This window comes from Diceros bicornis, chromosome 29, assembly GCF_020826845.1.
Source record: "Diceros bicornis minor isolate mBicDic1 chromosome 29, mDicBic1.mat.cur, whole genome shotgun sequence".
NCBI classification, from domain to species: domain Eukaryota; kingdom Metazoa; phylum Chordata; class Mammalia; order Perissodactyla; family Rhinocerotidae; genus Diceros; species Diceros bicornis.
Genome location: NC_080768.1, coordinates 17,189,834 through 17,212,057, shown reverse-complemented (window position 1 = coordinate 17,212,057; position 22,224 = coordinate 17,189,834). Strand labels below are relative to the sequence as shown.

Sequence of the window (22,224 nt, the reverse complement as noted above, 5' to 3'; positions counted from 1 at the left end):
AGGCCTCTCTGAGTCCTGACCTGACACCCATGAATTAACAGGTGTGGTATAAAAGAGTCTTGAGCTGGGCCAGCCCATAGAGGAAGGAGATTTCCCCTGTACAAATTTCTGGCCCGGTAAAAAGGGGAGAGCCCTAGGTCAACTGTGTTGCAAATCAATACAAATTCTACATAAATAATTTTCGCTGGCCTGCATTTGTTGGAGAAAATCACTGCCCCTAGGAACCACCTACCAGCTGGTTCTTTGTCCATGGCCCTGAGCCAGGGCTGAAGCTCTGGTTCATTCGTGACGGTTTGATGGAAACTGAAAGCTGGTCTTGGACTGGCAGCCCCTGCAGGAGAATGTCTACAGGTGTCTAATATAATCCAGTGCCTGTGGGACCCCCAAATATGTCAGGAAGGGTCTAGTTGCCTAAAGTTCACCAGAATCACAAGGAAAGAGAGTGGAGTGAGGGGATTGTTGGGAAGTGGAGAAGGAAGAGCTGGAGTAGCTAGCTGTAGGGTACAGGGTGCCCCAGGCAGATCTGTGGGCGCCAAAGATTGAAGGTGAGCACATCATACCGTGACTACAAGCTGAGCAGCTGGTTTACTGTGTGCCAAATTCCTGAACCCTCCAGCGAATGCAAGATGATCAAACCTGGACTTTGGGCCACTAACTAGCCTCCCAGTGATAATTGGGCTAATATTTCTTTGCTACTATGTTAATAAGTGTTTAGGAAAAGGGATGATGATTTCCTTCATGACTTTTTTCAGTCCTTTTATCACAATTCAGAAAGACTTGTGTCAATACATAGGACATAGAGCAACTGACCTTCTGTAATTATCCCAAGAAAAGCCTTGGTTACAGTCAAAATTATACCTAGGATAGAATCCTCTTCAGGCGTTTTATTCTCCAATTACAGCATTCATCTACCTTAGTTCGTAAGATGAAATATGATATTCAATAGTTATGGTAAATAAATCATCTGTTATATTTCTGTTATAGTTTAAATATCTAAATTAAGAACTAATTGACTTATTCACAAGTTGCATATAGGATTTACATTATATATGTTTAATCATTCCTTGAGATTACATTTCTCTTTAATTCACGTGAAACTGCTTTCTTACAGAAAATCCAAATTTTAAGTTAGTGCTAATTGTTTACCTTCCTTTTCAGAAATTGCCTGCAAAAGCTGTTTACGATTTTAAGGCTCAGACATCTAAGTAAGTAAGATAACTATTCATTGTATGATTTAAGTTGGCTTTAAATACTTTGGTAAAACTTTACAAGTTTGCAATGAGATAGATTACAAACAAGGCCTAATTCCCAATTCAGCAATCCACTCTAATTAAATGGTTCCTTCTGAATTAATTGGGATGTGGGTAATTTTATTTTCATTTTAAGTTTAGTTGAGAATCACTGAGTTTTAAATTACACTAAATATGTTAGATAGAGCACAATGAGTTCAAAAGGATAGGAAAAACAAAAAGAAACTAAGAATCTTTGTTTCTAGAATTTTCGTGTCAAGAATGAAGTAAAAATAAAGTGTAAGGGAGTAATTAACACTAACTGGGAGAATTTGATAACATGTACTTATCCAGCTATATCGAGGATAGTTTGTGGGGTTGAAGACTAGAACTGTGTACAAAGATTCCTATAGTAAAATCTCCAAGTCTCAACACTCAAAGCTTAGAGATTCTGAGCAAAGTTCTCTCCTGTGGGTCTTTTGATGCTGGTGTTTTCATACTTCTGTGCAGCAATATTTCTTTTACCTTTTTTCTTTAGGAATTTGTTCTTCAGATGGGCATGTGGTTGAGAAAGGCTAGTACTAAACACATGAGTAGGCTTAACTAGGAGGGAGTCTTCAGCTCTGTTGTGGCCCATGTGCACAGACTTTAGTTAAGAAACCTTGGTCCCCATTAGAATTCAAGATATTTAATTCATTGTAAATTGGCATTAAATTACTCTATGTTGTTCAGACTAAATGTATATAATAACCAAAATATTTTATTCATAAAAATTCATCTTATATGAATTAATAGTTCTAGAAACTGTCTCTAACATAAGACATAAAAAATAAAATCACTCAGAATTTGGTAATGCCACTGAGATAGGGAATGAACTAAATAAGAAAATGCTGTTTAGAAATTAAGACGTTGAACATGGCTTAAATCTGGTGTTAAAAAAAAAATCCTGAAGAAAAGCTTACATCTTTTTTTTTTAATTATTAACTAACATCTGCTTTGTTTCTACTATACTCTGGTCCCAACTATTGTTCTTTGGATATGGTGTGACAATTTGCACAATGCATGTGGGTTTTATAAAATGATAGAAAACATGTAAATTTCATTTCTACTTTGTGACAACCAGTCAAAAGCTTCCTTCAATGTAGGAAACTCTGAGGAATGATAAGCCATATGAAATAGAAAGGGTGTTGGCCCAGGACTCACATGTTTTTTGAGAAGGCTTAATAAAACACAAGCTTTGAGAGAAAGATTACTTGCAATGCAGAGGAAAGGTGTTCGGGGTGTTGATTGTGTCACTGGATTTTGTTTACTCCGAGGGCCAAGCCCCTCCCTCCCTCTCAGACCACACCCCTTATCTTGAATACCCGGAGTTAGCAAAAGTTTTGGGAAGTCAGCTCTCCCTCATGCTGCCCCTGGGATTAAAGATGGCACAGCCTTTCTGAAGGGTTGTCTGCAGCACTCTGACCTTTCACAAAAGTCTTCCTAACCCAACAAAATCTAGTTGTAGGGGCCGACCTGGTGGTGTAGTGGTTCAAGTGTCTGTACTCCACTTTGGCAGCCCAAGGTTCGCAGGGTTTGGATCCCTGGCAGAGACCTACACACCACCCATCAAGCCATGCTTGTATGTGGCTGCGTCCCACATACAAAATAGAGGAAGATTGGCACAGATGTTAGCTCAGGGACAATCTTCCTCACCAAAAAAAAAAAAAATCTAATTGTATAAGCCTTCAGAGAAATAGATGAAAGAATCACCCATGGAAGCCATCCCATAATTTTAGTAAGAAAAAAATGTTTCCCTCATACCATAAATTTATCTTACTGCAGTTTGATCACATTATTCTTGTTCTGTTCTTGGGAGATGTAAAGAGCAGGTGTTCATTAAACCCAATATGGTTACCTATTTGACATAAAAATCAAGGTTATGGACGACTCATGCAGCTTTAAAAGGCTCACACACACAGCACTGAAAGTTGCTAGCCACACTTTTTTTGTGTGAGGAAGATCAGCCCTGAGCTAACATCTATGCCAATCCTCCTCTTTTTGCTGAGGAAGACCGGCCCTGAGCTAACTTCTATTGCCAATCCTCCTCCTTTTTTGCCCCAAAGCCCCAGTAAATAGTTGTATGTCATAGTTGCACATCCTCCTAGTTGGCTAGCCACATTTTTAAGTCATTTCAATTAAAAGCTAGATGTCAGTGCTTTTTGTGCCTAACGTCTTATAAACAAGAGACGGACATATCTGTTGCAAATAAATACCAATTTTAAAAGCTATCTTTACCTACTACAACAAAGTTTAATTAAAAAGAAATGACGGGGCCAGCCCGGTGGCGTAACAGTTACGTTTGCACTCTCTGCTTTGGTGGCCTGGGGTTTGCAGGTTCAGATCCTGGGCACAGACCAACGCACCACTCATCAGCCATGCTGCTGCGGCATCCCATATAAAGAAGAGGAAGATGGGCACGGATGTTAGCCCAGGGCCAGTCTTCCTAAAAAGAAAAAAAGAAAGAAATACAGCTACGTAACCATCAAACTTAATGTCTCAATTGTTAAACAGGAAGAAGATATAAAATGCCATTTCCAAAGGTTATCAGAGGCCACTCTTCAAAGGTGGGGTTGGGGGAGAAAGCAAACTTATCAAAATGGGACTCTTAGAAATTCGAGCTCTGAGATGAGAAGGACACAATTTTGAAAACTGTTAAGTGAGATTACTGTCCTTTATCTAGACACTTTAAAAATTTAAATGCAAACCTTTATAAATAGAAAAGATTTCTTTTCACATTTAAAAGAAAAATAGCTAGTTGTCTCTAATTTACATGTCGTTTTTTTTAAAAAGCTAAGCTTCCTAGTTTCATTTCCAGAAACAAAACATACCTGGTACAAATAAAACTGTAAATATTAAATATTTTGTTTTTTGTCTTCTATATCAGGCACTTGCACAAAAGAGGGAAGTACTATATTTGAATGTAAGACTCTGTGAATCTCTTTGTCTTTAGGGTTACTGAAAATTTAACACACTTGCAATGTGAAGATTTTAGCACTTCTAAATGTGTAATAATTCTTTTAATATGCAACAGTTTTTTCAATTAATTCTTTTAATCAATGAGAAATATTCTACATCTGATATAAACCTCTCTTTACTGTATATTCCACACAAATAAATGAGCCAGCTCAAGATTCTGAACTAAACAATGCAGAAGATTCCGGAATGGGGAAGGCAGATGTATAAGAAAGTGGGTTCTTGGGGAAAGGCATGAAATAAGTGCCCTCCAACAAGATATAATTGTGGAGGCAAAATAACACACAGACACAATTACCTGGATGATGAAGTCATGAAAAACTGATACAGTGAGGGCGAGAATTTAGGCATGAATTATTCAAAATAAGTAATCTTTATAACTTAAAATTAAATACTCGGATTTACCTTCTGTCTTCTTAGAAACAACCAAAATGGAAAAGCATAGTTAGTGTCTTGAAAATATTTTTATTTTTTAAAAACAAAATATATAAAGAAGACAACAAGCAATTTGGAAATGTCTTTGCACTTAAAATGTGTTTATCTTTGTGACTACAGTTAATAATATTACATTGCATATTTGAAAGTTGCTAAGAGAGTAGATCTTAAAAGTCCTCATCACAAGTAAAAAAAAAGCTTATAACTATGTATGGTGATGGATGTTAACTAGACTTATTATGGTAATCATTTCACAATATATACAAATATTGAACCATTATGTTGTACACCTGAAAGTAACATAATGTTATATGTCAATTATACCTTAATATAAAAAAAGAAAAAAAATGTGTATCTTTGTGCCCCATTGAAAAATAAAAGTATGAAATCTTTTCTGTTTCACAAAATAAATTCCTTATCAAGATATTCTACTTAAATGCCTGTCAACCAGCTTCAAGGATCCACAAATAAAAGTTTTTCTGGTGTTGGCACTTCTGTGCTAAGGCTAAATGATATGTATTTTCCTTATTGTAAGTTTTAGCATATTAACAGGAGACAGAAAAAGAGAGAGAGAAGTAAGTAACTAGCTAACTAGCTTCAGGACAAAAAAATAATCAGTACAGAATTAATCCATCCTTACAGCCTGTCTCCCCCTTTAAATTTCGTATTAATGTGCCCGTGATTTATATCAGACGTGATGTTGACACTTGTTCTTTCTGAAATCATTTCTAAAGTTATAATCTTGTAAGTGAATTCTAAAAATTTGTAAGGGAAATCTTTATCTAACTGGGCTCGACAGAACTTTTAATATTGGAAGTATATTTTCCAGCCAAATACAGATCTAATGAACATGTTGATCTTAAGAATAATTTCTATACATCAAGGAAAAAAAAAAAGCATTTAAACATGTCTCTTCCAGGGAGCTGTCATTTAAGAAAGGAGATACTGTCTACATCCTCAGGAAAGTTGATCAAAATTGGTATGAGGGAGAGCATCACGGGAGAGTGGGCATTTTCCCAATCTCATACGTAGAGGTGAGTCCTTAGGAAGAGGTTTCCACTTACGTGGTTGTTGTTTCCAAAGTCACCACGGGTCAAGAATAAATAACTGTTTTCCTTCACAGAAACTCACCCCTCCTGAAAAAGCGCAGCCTGCGAGACCACCTCCCCCCGCCCAGCCTGGAGAAATCGGAGAAGCTATAGCCAAATACAATTTCAATGCGGACACAAATGTGGAGCTGTCACTGAGAAAGGTAGCCTGGCTGTTTTCTTCATCAGTGCATTTGAAAGGCTGTATATTTTCAAAACTAAAATCGGTATCTTCTTCCTTAGACATTTTTCTGATTTTCCCCATTTTCTACAAAGGACCCCATAAGGCCCTGAGTCACTGTTACCTACCACCCCTTGTGTCCTTCCAGGAGAGGTCCCCTGCAGGACACAAAGCTTCTCAGAGAGACTTTTCGTCTGTGGTTTAGCCTGGCAGGCCCCAAAACCTTTCCAAGGGGAGCCTCAGGCTGAATATCAAGGAGTTATACATAGGGAAGCCTTTTAGGAAAAGCCCTTTAATATACTTCAAAATATTGTTGGGACCAGCCCTGTGGCCTAATGGTTAAGTTTGGCGTGCTCCTCTTCGGCAGCCCAGGTTCGAGAGTTAGAATCCCAAGTGCAGACTTACACCACTCGTCAGCCATGCTGTGGCAGCGACCCACATACAAAGTGGGGGAAGATTGGCATAGATGTTAGCTCAGGGCTAATCTTCCTCAAGCGAAAAAAAAAGAGGAAGATTGGCAGTGGATGTTAGCTCAGGGAGAATCTTCCTCAGCAAAAAAAGGAAAAAAATGTATTGTTGTTCTGCTGCCTTATTATTCAAATTTTTTTAAAAAGACATGTCCCAATACTGACTTTTCTGTTATGTTGGAATCAGGGAATGAACCTAAAGTAGTGAAGACATTTCTCACTGGGGAGCCTTTTTGAAGAGTCATCTATGCAGTGCTGTTTCTTTTGTGGGACTTTTCCAGACCTCATGACTGACCCAAATTTCACTAGCAGCCTATCCAGTTCTACTATCTTTTCTTAACAACATCAAAAAGAACTCTTTTTAACTTGCTGCTTTACACAGTTGAGAATGATTAAGTGAACTATTTTTATTGTTTGCTAAGCAATCACATACCCTTGTTTGAGGTAACCGCATGTCTGCCCACAACAGACTAGATAGTAATATGTCGGGTAGTTCTAGAAACCTCTCATGCCTACTGGTGAAATCCTTAGCCAGGAGCAATAAAGGAAAACACCTCTGTTCTTGTCCTGGCAGAACCTCAGCTCATTCTCTGCATCAAACATTGATTCTCTTCTACCTTCCAAGCTGCAACCCAGCAAAATAGGAACTGTATGAGCTTATGTTTCATACTTTAAAGAGAAGCTTCCGCCAATGCAATTTATAGCAATTATGCAATTTATAGCAATAGCCTAGCAACAGTGGTGTATTATAAGTGAAAATCAGTGCAATTTTAAAATTAGAAAGATTCACTTTTCTTCAGTATGTTCTGCTCAGTGGTAGGACAGGCTATACAAACCATCCAGCATTTTGGCAGAAACAGAACTTTCACCTGGGGTGCCACCTGCAGAAGGCCTCCCTTCTGTACTGAAGTTTTGGCTGTGTGTCACCCCCATGGCCCTATCAGGTGCAGCTGCCCAAACTTCGGGATCACCTGCTGGAGGCAGCTGCAGAGTTTTTGCTGTTTAACCACATCTTGCCTATTTATTTCTGGGCCACATGTGGTTTTGAGTTAAATTTAAACTGAGTTTTGTGGCATTGGCTTGATCACCGCAGGAAGCAAGAATAGTGGTTTGTAGAAAGTTCTATTTCTGCAAAAGCCAGGGGTTCTATGAAAATATTTAATGACTACTATGGCATGGCTACCAACCAATCAGATGGATGCCGGTGTGACACCATCTTGATGCAGGTGTTGGGGGAAGAGGGAGAATCCCCCTCTGCCCTTTCCCTTAAGGTTCTTACGGCTGGCCAAATAATTAACAAGACAGGTTAGCAGGAGAAAATAATACCAAGTTTATTAACATGTATACATGGGAGAAACTCAGAAATGAGCAACTCGTCCCTCTAAGCTGCTTGCTTAAGTATTGCAGCTAAAGCCAAGGAGCATGTTGGGGGTGGGTAGTGGCCTGGGACTTCAGAGGGCAGGAGGACAATTCTTTTCGGGGTCATCTATAGATAATGTGGTCAGGGAGAGACAGAGTTTTTGATAAAAGAGGCTTGGTGCCTTTGCTATTGTAACCTCTATCCTACATTATCTTTATAGCCATCATGATAGAAGATCTGTTCCAGGAAGGAGCCACCATGTCAAATTCTTTAGGCAGTTAGTGGGGGAGGTCAAATGTCCCTCAGAGAAAACAATCAAGGTAAAGAGATATATTTTAGGATGGCCAAATCTTGATCTCCCACACAGGCCAGGTGGATGTCGCCTCTGGGCACAGCTATGGATTATCTATGGTGCTGTCTTTGCCCCCATCCCATTAGCTTCACTCTTTGTTACTACTTAGCACATGTAGATTAAAGAAAAAACTCAGTGTGCCTTTCAACTTCATCTCGTCTAGAGGTTGATTTCTGCCAGCCACTTCAGACACACCATCACAGGGAGCTGTGGTGCACTTTTCTGAACCTCTTCCTACAGGAGGTCATTCCCTTGAATCTGTCCATGATAGAATGATGCTACTGTCTTTGAGACGTTGCCTGTTAAACTATTCTGCTCTTTGAAATAACTTACACAAGTCATTTCACATGGTACCAGTATGAACATGTCTAAGCCCATTCACATTAACTAAGCATCCTTAGGGAGGATCCTAATGTCATGAATGGATGATTAAATTGCATTTATGTTGATAATCTGTAATTTGGGTGTAAAGTCTGAGACTTTACTTGCATTCTTTTGACTAAAAAAAAACTGGAGGTATAAAACTTTCCCAAATGGAAAACTATCGTTTATTAGAAAACATTGACCATTATATTTTTTATCTTATCACATCTCTATTTATAATGCATTTTCCTAATATTCATTACAGGGAGATAGAGTTATTCTTCTTAAAAGAGTTGATCAAAACTGGTATGAAGGTAAAATTCCAGGAACCAACAGACAAGGCATCTTCCCTGTTTCCTATGTAGAAGTTGTCAAGAAGAATACAACCAAAGGTGCTGAGGATTACCCTGACCTTCCAATACCCCACAGCTATTCTAGTGACAGAATCCACAGCTTAAGTTCAAATAAGGTAAGAAGACATTCTAGCTTATTAATATAATATTTGGGAGCTTGGAGTAAGGTAATCAATACATGATTTTAGGGCATTAGACTAAAACATCACATCTATTGCAAAGCAGAAGATTTACATGTTATGTTTCTAAGTGTGTGAGTGCCATGTCAAATCGATACAATTTAATTTTTCTTAAATAGGTGCTGGCTAAAGGTTTAATGCTCGATTTTGATAATTTCATTTTGAAGTTAAAATAGTGAAAGAGAAAACATTATTATCATAAAATCCTATATGATATATATCTGTGTATATATGTATACATATCTGCTTTCTGAAACTCAATTTTTTTCTGAAAATTGATTTTATTTAATATATATATATTTTATGTGGGTTATATATAGACATGTGTTGCTTAACAATGGTGACATGTTCTGAGAAATGCATCTTTATGCAATTTTGTCGTTGTGTGAACATCATAGAGAATACTTACACAAACCTAGATGGTATAGCCTGCTACACACCTAGGCTATATTGTACTCATCTTATGAGACTGTTGTTGACCAAAACGTCATTATGCAGCACATGACTGTATATATATGTGTGTGTGTATATATATATATATATATGCATCTATATGTAGATAAATAGATAGATCCCAAAATGGTTTGTTTCAACAACACATGATAATAGGTTGACAAAATTCTATAAAAGTCTTGGGGTTTTTAATATAGAAAGAGAAATAGAGTAAAATTTTTAATTGAAGTCTGTAAGTCAGTTTATTAGTTTGAATGAAAATGTCATAGGTTATTAGAAGTCCTCAAGTGTATTGTATTAGTTTTAGGACAATTTTGTGCCAGTTCTACTGTCTCACTTGAGTAGTAGCTAAAGATAATTATCTTTCTCAATACATAATCTAAAAGGGACTTTGCTTCCTGAACTGGGTAATTAGAAAAGATTAATTCTCCCACTTTTTTTATTCACAGTGTGAATTTCTTCTTAATTTTCTGTTGCATTATAATATATTGCATTCTTTTATGATGGTATTTAGGGATTTCTTTCTCCTTTTCATTAACTTCCAAGTATAAAACTTTAAATTACTAAGGAATTACTTCCAAAATATTGTAAGTACTTCCAAACATTTAAAAAAATGTATTAAGTTGCATAATTTATTAATTATTTTAAACGAGATCAGGGCTGGGACATGGAAAAATAAACCATGAAATAAAAATAAACCATTTGCTAGAGCTAGCAAAATAACATCAACATATCAGACATTATTAAAATGTGAAGTCATTTCACGTTCCCCTGCAAGATCATTTCAAGATAGCATCCCCAGTGATCTAAACTACTCCTTGAAAATGAAGTCTTAGAAGGATTTTACATAAGTAAATGATCTAACAATCTACTATCTTAAGAGAAGCATTTCCTTTTGAAAGGGCTAAGGCTAGGCATTATATTTCTTCTACTCCACTTTGAAGACTGGGTTTCAGTGGGAGGATAGTTACTCTCAATCCTTTATCATTGGATAATGGAACAGTTTGGTACCATCCAGTTTTGTTTGGCTGATCATAAAGTTTTCCAGAATCTTCTTTAGCATATTTACTTCACTACGAGAGCTTAGCATTTAGAGATCAACATCCTTCCTTCAGTAGTTCCTACTACTGACAAAAAGAAAAGAATCTTCATCCATATATTTGTCTTATCCACCATTCAGTCATCTTAAAAGAACTTACCAGATAAATTTCAAAGTGACTGTACCTTCAAATAAAACTTTAAAACAAGGAATAAGCATGTACCTACAAAAGTTTATTTAACATTTAAGAAATTCTTCCATAATCTCCTAATTAACAATGGCAATATAATATCTTAGATCATAATATTTTAATCTTTGTTCTGAATATGATTTGAATGTATTTTCAGTTTCCTAAGTTTTTTTCTTAGAATACAGTATTTTACGTTTTATAAATAGAGAAATGTACAAATTTCGCTAATAATTAATTAGTGTTTTATTCTCACTGCTGGGTAAAAAAAATTGTGTTGAAAAGCTTATGTCCATAATTTGAAAAAAAAACTTAATGCTTTCACCTCAACTGATAATCCATGCCAAGATGGCATTAGCTTAACGAAGGAAACTTCTCAGTAGTGGTGAACTCAATCATTTTCAGAAAATGAACTATAATGTACTTCTAAAGGATGACATCCAAAATATATAAATGTTATATATCCTATTTTCTGACTGACATTTGAAAATAAAGGAAGGAACTTATTAAATGGTTTATAAATCACTCTGACACACTCAAATCACATTTCTTGACATACTATCTTTATTTTAGGGGAGACTCAAATGTAATTTGATATTATTTCTGATATTTCTGCTTTTAGTACAGTAGAATCCACTTCCAATGCTTTTGGAAGACAAGATGATTGTATGATTTTTGTGTTATAGGTATATTTTTGTGATAAAGGTATCCCAAGATACTTAATTTGACTTTAGGTAGAAACAAGTCCGTTGCAAAGCTAAGCACTTTGAACCTGTCAGCATGTAAATTAGTGCCTGTGGTGATAATGGCACTTGAGGAGCAGCAGGCCTAATAGTGATGGGGTAGTAATGATGATAATGGAATTTAAAGATCTTTCTTTCTCATCCACATAATATTTCTGTCCATAAGAGAAAGTGAAGCTGGAGAGGAATAATCTTGAATTATTATATATTTCACAGACTTTCAAAATTTATTACAGTGTTGCATAACATAGAGCATAAAATAGAACTCCGGCCCATAAGGGAACTTCTCTAGGCTATCAAATGAGACTTAGGTAATTTCTATCTTAATAAAAATTGAACAGATGTAGGACTTGCTAGGAGTGTCTATCTATGCAGTAACAAACCACATGAATGCTATCACTTCATTTCAGGTGCTAAGCAGCCTTTAGTCCTGAATCTTCTGTTAGGATGCTCCCATGAGTTTTGTGACACTTTTTTTGTCTCATTATTCCACCCCATGGGGACGTGACCTCATATTTCCTTTTTTGAAAAAACAGCTAGATAAATCCTATTAAGGCCCCAATCCTATTATAGGACACAGAAGTCAAAAGTTAAGTGAAGAATGTACTGTGCGCTGATACGTACTCAGGCCCGAGGACCACGGGCACTGAGCGCGTGAGTGATAGCTCATCCTACACAATCTACTAGAAAGTGCATCTCCAAAATCTTTCTTGAAGATTGTTTCTTTCCAAACCAAAATCATCTACCTGGAGAGAACTAAAGTACTATGTGATCCACCAGCCCTCTCAAGGCCTTCATATATACAACATGTTGCCTTCTTTCTAATACAGCAACAATAGTTAAATGTATTAGAATGTTCCTAGGCAGCACTTCTAGAACTACTTTTAATGAATTTACATAAAAATTCTGTTTTGTTCAATATATCCAAAAGATAGCAATAAGATTAAGATATACAGAAGTGTATTTTTACTTCAGGAGATTGTTTCATAAATTATACCTCCACAGGTTTACATAAAATGTCAAGCTTTTGAGAGCACGGGACTCCTGGCAGAGTCCCATTCACTCATATTACTCCCATTCACATCATATGCTCCCTTTCTAGGTAAACCTTTACTTTGGTTTTTTTTAACTTTGAAGTAGTAGTTAATGTAAGTTGTTTCCTTCTGATCATGGGTTTCTGTTCTTGAAAAATATCTTTCAGAACTTATTTGTTTAGAAATGTGTTCATGTATAATGGTGTAAAAATATTTTATGCCATCTGTTATAACCACCTTGCAAATGTAAGTGAGAAAATTATGCAAGTTCAAAAGATTTTCTACGGGAAGAAAGAACACTAAACAAATTCAGGAAATAAAAACAGCTTAATTCTTGGTTTTGATTCTACATTAACATTATTTCAGAGTCATTTATGCTACTAAATCAGTATCTTGAGACCTAGTTTAAAAGAGGTAGTCCATTAAATTAAATCTCTTAAGGTTTTGCTATCTGTCCTTATAATCTCTACGACAGCTTTATCTTGTTTGACGTTTAAGACCCCTTCCAAATACTAGTAGAGTTTCATTTTTCAGATAACTTTCTAATTAACATGCTAATGATTTTATGTATTTAAATTCAGCAAAATATCTTCAAATCTAGACCACAGCGTAAAATATTTTTCATATTCACTACCATACCTTTCCAGCATTTCTCTGTCTCTGTGTTTTGATGCGTTATTATTATTTTCTTGGTTTATTTTCTTTAACTTCATAATCCCTGCTCATTTCTAAGCTGGCTTCCAGTGAACCAGCCCCTCCTCCCATGCACAAATCTGCAGCTGGCTCAGGGAAAGGAGCTCTCCAGGGAATCGCCCAGGGGGGACTGTCCCTGACAGCTAGGTGTCCGCCGGCAGACCTTTTGGCCCCAACACCACCTTCTTTTCTGGACGACTTCTTGGATGAATTAGAGAAGCTTGGTACTTTACTCTTATCTGCCGACCAAGCCAAACCAAATATCCTAGAGGAGACCACCCTTGAGATTCAGGAGGAGCCCTCAGTTCTTCTCCCAGTGCCTCCAGCATCTGTACCCGCCGAACCACCGTCCTCTCTGCTCCCTTTCCCCTGCTCCGGTGCGAGCTCAGCTGCAGTCCAGCTTTCTGAGGCGGTGCCACTTCAGGACCCCAGAACGACGCCTCCAAACAAGTTTGCAGATTTGACAAAAATGAGACGGGGCTTGGCAGGCCCTGAAAAACGACCTGAAGTCCTAGGTGATAAGTTCGTGGCCTCTGCACACACTAGTGTGGGTCCCTTGCCCCAAACCCTCCCTGTCATTGGAGAGGAAGATGAGGAAATCTGTGAGGGGGTCATGTCAGGCATCCGAAGAGGGCCAGACTCGCAAGAACCAGATGCCTTGTGGTGTGGTCATGATGGCACAGAGGTGACGCCAAGCCTGCACATTGAAGAGAAAGAGGGGAGGCAGGCTGACTGCTTAAAATATCCAGTAGCCACCCCCACAGATCCTAGGACCCCTAAGGAAGACAGCAATGCAGCAAAAACCAGTCATGAGGTATTTTAATTTTGCCTAATTCCTGAAGAACTAATCAGTCTTAGTACAATTAGCTAATACGGTTAATCGTATTAATAACCATCAATTTTGACATTGCCTTAGAAGCTTCCTTATAAGAAACACAAGTGCTATATAAGTCAGGGGTGGAGGGGTGTATGGAAACACACTAAATTTTCATAAGATGATAGAAATATGTGATAGAATTCCATTATTTATTTACAACTATAAATTCATATTTAAACAGTCTCTGTAATTGATATGGTCTGTCTGATTTTCCAATAGTAATAATGATAGCTAATAGTTGAACTCTTCCTGAGTGTCAGACAGTATTCTAAGAATTCTACAACTTGACTTTTCAAAACTCAGTAAGATGGATTTTGTTGTTATCCCCACTTTAGAGATGAGGAAATTATTGCAGAGAGATTAGTCCAATTCCAGGATGTGAAAACTATACACCATATCTTTGATGTAGTGGCAGCTTGGAAAAAAAAAAGAAGGAAAAAAACAAGAGAAAAATAGGACTCCAGTCCCCTTTCAACTCTTTCTGAAGAGGTAATTTTCTTCAAGTTGGTAACTAATTAAGAACTGGATCCTGCATCTTCATCTGACAAACACAGAAACTGAGACAGTGATTTTAATCAACAAAGGAGGAAAAAACCCTGAGTCTTTAGCCTGTAAACCTCTCTTTAAAAATAAAACTTGGGCTGGCCTGGTGGCATAGTGGTTATGTTTGAGCACTCTGCTTCAGCAACCCGGGGTTCACAGGTTCAAACCCCAGGCAGAGACATACACACCGCTCATCAAGCCATGCTGTGGCGGCGTCCCACATACAAAATAGAGGAAGATGGGTACAGATATTAGCTCAGATCCAATCTTCCTCACCAAAAAAAAAAAAAAACCTTGATCTCTCCAATATGCAACCTGTGAATTAAAAAGCAAGTATGCTTACTGGCAAATACTGATATTATGAAACAAAAAGAATGATCATGTTATGCCACTATGCAAGTCCCTTTCCCCCATGGATCTTCTATTTAAAAATCTTAAAAATTGAAAATCATTTTTAAAACCCCATAGTTTCCTATTAAGATCTTACCAATAACAAATGTAGAGGCACCCCGCCTATACAGGGTCTTCTTGGGCTTATGTGATAGTCAGTGCCCACGAGGCCCCTGGACGCTCACAAAATCCTGCAGCTTGGCTGTTCCTCAACCAGGAGAGAAAATTCTCCTGAACAAAGAACGCAGTCATGCCTACATTTGTATAAAATAAACACACTACTTAATAATAGGGATCATTTATTGCAACAAGTCAAACATGTTTCTAAGTCAATTACTTAAATAACTAATTTTCTCTTCAACTTAATCAATTGGAAGACGTGATTAGCTATGTGGCTTGGTTCCCAGGAACCTGTTGCAGGTGGTATCCCAGGCATGGCGTTCAGGGCTGAGTTTCACAGCCACTTCCCACCCTGCATGCACTCACATGCATACACACACGTGTGCACAGGCACACACACATAGAGCTTATAACTTCCCTAGCTTTTTAACCAACTGACTACTTGTAAATTGTGATCTACTTTACAAGCAAGTTACAAAGAGTCATCCAGGGCTTTAGATACTTTTTTCTTTCATGTTTAGAAGGAGCCATCATATAAATATGTTATAAAATTGTAGAATATGGTGTTCTTATCTCCAGCCACCCACATCAGGAAAATTAAACTGATCATACCCATTGGGAATTTTGAATCAAGTTCAAAAGAAAAAGTTAGTGCTTTAAAAGCAAGAATTTGTCATAAATGTCACTTCCCAGAGTATTTGGTAACTTAAGTTTGGGGGATATTCTCTAAAGACTGTGTAACCTCATTCTGGACACAAGCATAATCGCCTCTTGTCTTTCCTCAATATTTAAGCCACCTTCATTCTCTCCGGGAGATCGAACGTCTACACCTTTCCCCAGCTGTCTTCTTTCCTCCCCTTCCTTTCACTCTCCCTTGGCCTCTGACTCTGAGCTGACCTCTACACTTTCTCAGCCTCCCCAGCCCTACTCACCTCCTCTCCTCCCTAAATACTCTTATCAACAGGAGATAAATTCACCAAAATTAAAGGTAACTGCATCTTGAGTGTGGTTTGTTGCATGTCTTTAAATGAACTTAATGAATCAAATGTTTGTGTTTTAGATTGTGCCATCTTACAAGATCTAAAAAGCCATGTAAATTGTTGGTTGCTAACTTTTAACATCATTAACGTTGGCTCTATCCAAAAATTTAAAAGATGGAGTCACATAGCAGCCATAGCCAGATTGAGGAGAAAAACCAACTAAAATTTATATAAGAGTTTGGAGAGGGGCCAGCCCGGTGTTGTAGTGGTTAAGTTCGCATGCGTGGGTTCAGATGCTGGGCATGGAATCACGCAGCACTTGTCAAGCCATGCTGTGGCAGCGTCCCACATACAAAATAGAGGAAGATTGGCACAGATGTTAGCTCAGGGACAATCTTCCTCAAGCAATAACAGGAAGGCTGGCAATAGATGTTAGTTCAGGGTCAATCTTCTTCACCAAAAAAAAAAAAGAATAAGGAGAACCATCCCATTTAAAGGTGTCAGCTTTGTGCCTGTCATCCTCTGTCATCTCTTAGTGGGCTCATTGCTTCCCACGATTCCCACCCATCAGCAGGCTTTTGGCACTGACTATCTTGAGCCTTGTTCTTCCATAAAACTGCGGTAAATTAATGAAGATGCAGGAACGAGGCTCCTTTTGTAGCAGTTAACAAAGCATCTATCTCTGAGACTCACAGGCTAGCAGCTCTGTTGTTGGTATTTAACGCCCCTTAAGGATATCATTAAAAAAGTTTTTAGCAAAATTAATGACTGGCCTTGGAAAGAGATTTCATGACAATCAGAGCATGAAATCAATCCATCCCAGAAAAGTTTTGTTTCTGTGATCAGAATGATCCTGAAATCTTTTCCTTTCTAGAAAAGGTGATAAACTTCAAATAATAACTCATCCTCACATTCAATCTTTTGAACTTGAAATGAGAGCCTCTGCAGATAAGTGAAAACACGAAGGCTCTTGGCAGAATCAAGTTTCTGTACCAGGAAGCACTGACATCTGAGAAATGCCATTTCCACAATCTTCCAAGTCCCCATCACCAAATCCATCCTCCACAATAGTCCATCCATGTGAATTCATGTTACATATGAAAGGAATTTTTGAAAAACATGGAATGCTTTAAAGACTAATTGCTCTTTGCCCTTTGTGGTTTTATCTTAGCTGGCAGGAAATTTTTAAAATAACAATACTACTTTAGATAATGTCTAAGACTAAGAATTTGCTTTTTTTTTTTCTCTCTATGCCTGTGGTTTTCTTTTTAAGGCCAAAGTATTTATTCCTTGCCTTTCCCTACTTGTTCTTCAGCCTTTAAGCTTAGTCAGTCAGTGGGAAAGGAACTTTAGAACGGGAGTTCTCTAAATTAGAAAGATAGAGGACTCCCGGTGTAGCATCAAGGACAGAAGCAGGATTTAAACAGGTTTATTCTCCTGCAAGAACCAAGCTCATCTCATACGTGCTTTAGGTTTCAGTGGTTTGCAGAATGGTATGAGACAATGGCAGTATTCACAATAACGACTTTTTATACTAATCCTATTGGATCAGGCCCCACTCTAATGACCTCCTTTACCCCAGCTAGTTCATTAGAAGCCCCATTTCCAAATACAGCCACGCGGGGCATATGAATTTTGGGGGACACAAACATTCAGCCCGTAACAGTTACTTAGGAAAAGATTTTTAAGCACAAATGGTAGCTCTTCTTGTCTATAAGCAGAGGAGAGGAGAGGAAATGGCCAACTGCAGAAGAAACACAAGGCAGCTTCTCTTTTTAAAGGAGCGTCCAGGCGCAGGCACTGAGTTAGGCTCTTTCTATGCACATCACCTTATTTAATTCTAAAAACTACCCTCCCAGACAGAATTATAAGTGACTGAAGAAGTTTTCTGATTAGAGAGGGAGATTAGATATCAAAACCAGACTGCCCTTGCAGGCCTTTGGAAATGGTATTGAAATGCATGGGTGTGGAATGGTTTAATGTAGCTTGTCAACAATCAGGGGGCTTGATCATTTCAAATAACCTCTAATTCTATCCTATCCTCTCCTTATTTTTGGCAGGGGGGGTGGTTATTGATATAACTGACATATAGCATTGTATTAGTTTCAGTTGTACAACGTAATGATTTGATATTTGTGTATGTTCTGAAATGTTCACCAGAATAAGTCTAGTTAAGAGCCGATATGAGAGAATGGAAGTCTTCATAGTAGTGATGTTTTATAAGAATACTTTAGTAACTGCATCAAATAACTAAATCTGGAAACACGAAGTTGTTTTTTCTCTATTTTATCTCATATTTGAAAGCAAATATTAATTTTTAATCCCCCACTGAGTTTTTTGAAAACCTTATAAGTCTTTTTTTCTCTTCGTAGAGAGAATATAAGTTGACTGCAGTTATTTGTGCTTGTAAATATAAATACAAATTGAATCAACCACAAAGTTTAGACCCTTATGATAGTTTAAACTCACATCTGACATAGTAACAAACTGTGCTGAGTTGAGTCCTTTAAGGTTTCCTATTTCTTCCAGTTGAAGAATGTTAGGAGTCATGCTTATTACAAAGAAAGAAAGTAACCTAGCACTAAAAGCAAAGAGAAAATAAAATTTTAATAGGCATAGTATAGTATGCATGATATCATTAAAACCTTTTTTCAACCCTATCAACCATTGTTTTACTTAACCCATGTTAATTTAATGCAATTTTATTTTTTTAAGTATTTTGTGAGACAATGTAAGTCTTTCATATGCAATCTAAAAATCTCCCGTGAAAGTAAAATTTACCACCACTTTATAGACAGCAGAAGACTGAAATGTACGTATATGAGTTTCATATATAAATCAGAATCCAATATTTTCTTTAGTCTTTTGAGCATCTGTTTTTAAATAATGGTTTTCATAATAAAAATTGTTATAATTCTCAGCTCTTCTATAAGCTGAGCTTCCAATTCCATCTAAGAGAATATTTTTTAAAAGAAACTTATGGCTTATGGACTCACATTGCAGTGGAAGCTCTGTTTGAAGAGATAGAAAGACTCTTTCTTGGGTTTCTTCCAAGAAACTCAGTTATTGGGGTCCCATAAGGAAGTCTCTTCACCATAAAGCCATCCCATCAGAGAGTGATCCTGTTGAGCACAGTTTCCAACATAAAATCAAGCCCTAATTCTTCCTAATATGTTCAAAGGGTTTTTCCAGTTGTTTATCCACATCATTCCAACAGCCAAATGTTTTTTTCTCTACGATCCTTCATGTTTATAGAACCACTGTATTAGTCAAGATTGGGGCAGTTGCAGTGCCAGAAAACTCAAAATAATTACAGCTTAAACAAGTCTATTTCTCTTATGCATAAATATGGGGTATACGGCTCCATAGTCATCTGAGAATCCAGGAGATTCCGTTTTATTTTGGCACATCACCGTCCTCAACGAGAATCTTCCACTGCACGGTCCAAAGTGTCTGCACCAGCTCCAGCAGTTCCCTTCCTCATTCCAGTCAGCAGAAAGGAGAAAAGAGGAGGGGAGCTTATGCCTTCTCCCTTGAAGGCTACTTCCCAGAACTTGCACATATCCTATCTGTCAGAACTTACCACGTGAGCATATCTAGATACAAGAAAGGTTGGGAAATGGACTTTATGCAGAATGGCTATGTGCCTACCTAACATCCAAGCTTCCATTACTGAGGACGGACAAAGAAGAGAATGGGTACTGGAGGCCATCAAGCATTCTCTGCCACAATCCTTAAAGAAAAATGCCCGGTGCATTTCATCCCCAGAAACTGGAAATTTGAGGTCAATCATTACTAATCACTATCAAAATTTTTCTAAATGAGAGTTGAGAAAACGACATGCTTTTATTTTAAAGTCCTTTAGTTCTGCCGAAGTTGTCATAAGCCAAATCAAATACCTGACGGTACATTGCTAGATCTTGTTCACTGTTGGAAAGAAAATAAGGCATGCTCACACACAAGAAAGGTCAACTTATTCCCTGTCATATAAAAAATCTTACTTTGAAATAATACCAAAATAGTCACAAGGTTCTTGGAGTTAGGACAATATTTAGTATTTAATCATATTTCATCATTTTCCCCAGAAAAGCCATATTTTCTTCTTATGTGTTTTGTTAGAAAACTTCCCCCAACAAGTGATTGGCACTTTCTATGAAACTTGATGGATATTGAGTGAAGTTTCCCTCTATCTTACCTTGCTTCTATTCAAATAAGCACAAAGAAAGCTGTTCAGATCTGAGGGTGTCTTGAACATTCTATTAAAGATATAACGTCTTGTATGTGTTCTTAGCCATCTAGGTTGCATTCATGCATCTTCTCTATGCCAACTTCCCTCTATAAATCTTTCTCTGCTATGCCTGTAAGTTCCATATTAAAGCAGCTACTGATGCCTGTGGTGTGAAAACTATTGGCAGCCGGAAGAGCTGTCTGCAGACTGTTGAACCCCACCCATTCTGCTATTATTCAGCAGTTCGGCATGTTGTGTGTGCATGGAAAAAACAAAACAAGAAAGCTCCTCCTGAAGGCTGCATAACGAAGACAAGAACTAACTCACTTCTTATGGCTTTTCCAGGCTGATTTAAAAAGCAAGATATTTGTTTTGGGTAAGCCTCCGCGTAGCCCAGTGATGTCTAGGAGATCCTGCGGCTCGCCTGTCAGAGGGCTCAGCGGTTCCCACAGGGTAGGGTCAAAACACCCCACCTTGAGCCTGACACCCTGGTCACCCTCACCTCTCCTCCCCAGGGGGCTAGATCTTCCTTGGTTGTCGTTGCTGTGCTTTGCCAGTAAAGTAGGGCTTATAGTGGTACCCTTGAGAGACAGTGACCAACTGATGCTAAGCTATGAAGTCAGATCAACATGAAAATCCCATCCTAAGTCTTTCAGCAATGTGCTTCCCTTTTTTGTGTGTGTAAGCTTTCCAAAATCCAGAAAGACATAGTGGAATCCAAATTCCCCACCATGCAAATAAGGGTGTAGTGTATGTTGTTTTCACCATCCGTCTCATGCTTCTGTGCAAATGTTCTCTATAAATTGCTACTTTCCAGTCACTATTTTTAATGTAAAGAACAAAGCTGTTGCCAATCATATACTGAGCTCACACACTTCCAGTAATGTTGGTATCTGTGTTGTTCAGTTTATTTGGATTTTTTAAAAATCCATGATCCTTGTTTCAAAACATCCTGTTGCTCGGGTGATGTGTGTTGCATTCACTCCGTGACCCTTTTCAACCCAACCTTGCTGCTCTGGGCCCTGGGTATTCCCAATCCCTTGACAGCTTTGATTGAAGTCAAATTGCTTTCCCTTTAACTACTTAGTTCTTTAACATCTGCAGCACTTTAAAATGAATGGATTCTAAATGGTACCATCAGTTCTGAGGACGGCAGCCCAGGAGTTTGGGAATTTTCATCTCTGCATAAGTCAGGATTCCTTTCACCGTTTCTATTTTGATGGACTCTGGTTTAACCTTACCAGGTTTATCACATAACTATGGTTCTGCAAGTTTTTAAAGGCTTGATTGTAAAGATTTCCTTTTCCACTTTTCAAAAATGTAGATACTTCTCTGTATTGATGCCATTTTTGTGCTTTTTGCTTTGCTTGAGAAGACCGCGTTTTGTTTTTGAGGCACAGATTTATGTTGCCATAGAGAGAGAGGAATGTTGATTTGAAGACAGTCTTAGACTCCACTGAAGAGCCTTCCAGAGCCAAAACCAAAAAGAAAGCTTTTTCCTCAATTAATGTGGCCCATCCACAAATTTCCCGTGGGTCAATAAGATGGTATGCTCCGGGTCACCTTAAGTTTTTTTCTTTGCCAGATTTTTACTTTACATGTTTGTATGTTATATGTGTTTGTGTGGAACATAAATAGTCTATGTTCTTTAGATTTATGCAAAGTTGTGTTTTACCTTCATAATTTAAGAAGGAAAAATAATCCTATAAATATAAACATGGTTCTATTATTAGGAGAATTTTTTCTAATTCTGGTTGGCAAGTACTACAACTAAAATTTTCTGGGAAAAAAATGATTTAAGAACTCTAGAACTGCTTATAATTCTTTTAAAGATTTTTCCATATTAGCATTTAAAGTCACAGTCACTCTTTATTTAAGAATTACCTAATACTAGACATAGCTAATCCTCCAGAGA

General features: G+C 37.6%; 1 protein-coding gene across 1 annotated transcript in view; it reads left to right on the top strand.

The window, feature by feature from the left end:
- SORBS2 (sorbin and SH3 domain containing 2) overlaps nucleotides 1–22,224 on the top strand; it is a 177,031-nt gene that overhangs the window by 144,474 nt on the left and 10,333 nt on the right. Inside the window, 4 exon segments of the mRNA XM_058525010.1 lie at nucleotides 1,159–1,205; nucleotides 5,599–5,713; nucleotides 5,803–5,931; nucleotides 8,756–8,959. Of these exon segments, the coding sequence (XP_058380993.1) occupies nucleotides 1,159–1,205; nucleotides 5,599–5,713; nucleotides 5,803–5,931; nucleotides 8,756–8,959 (495 nt within the window).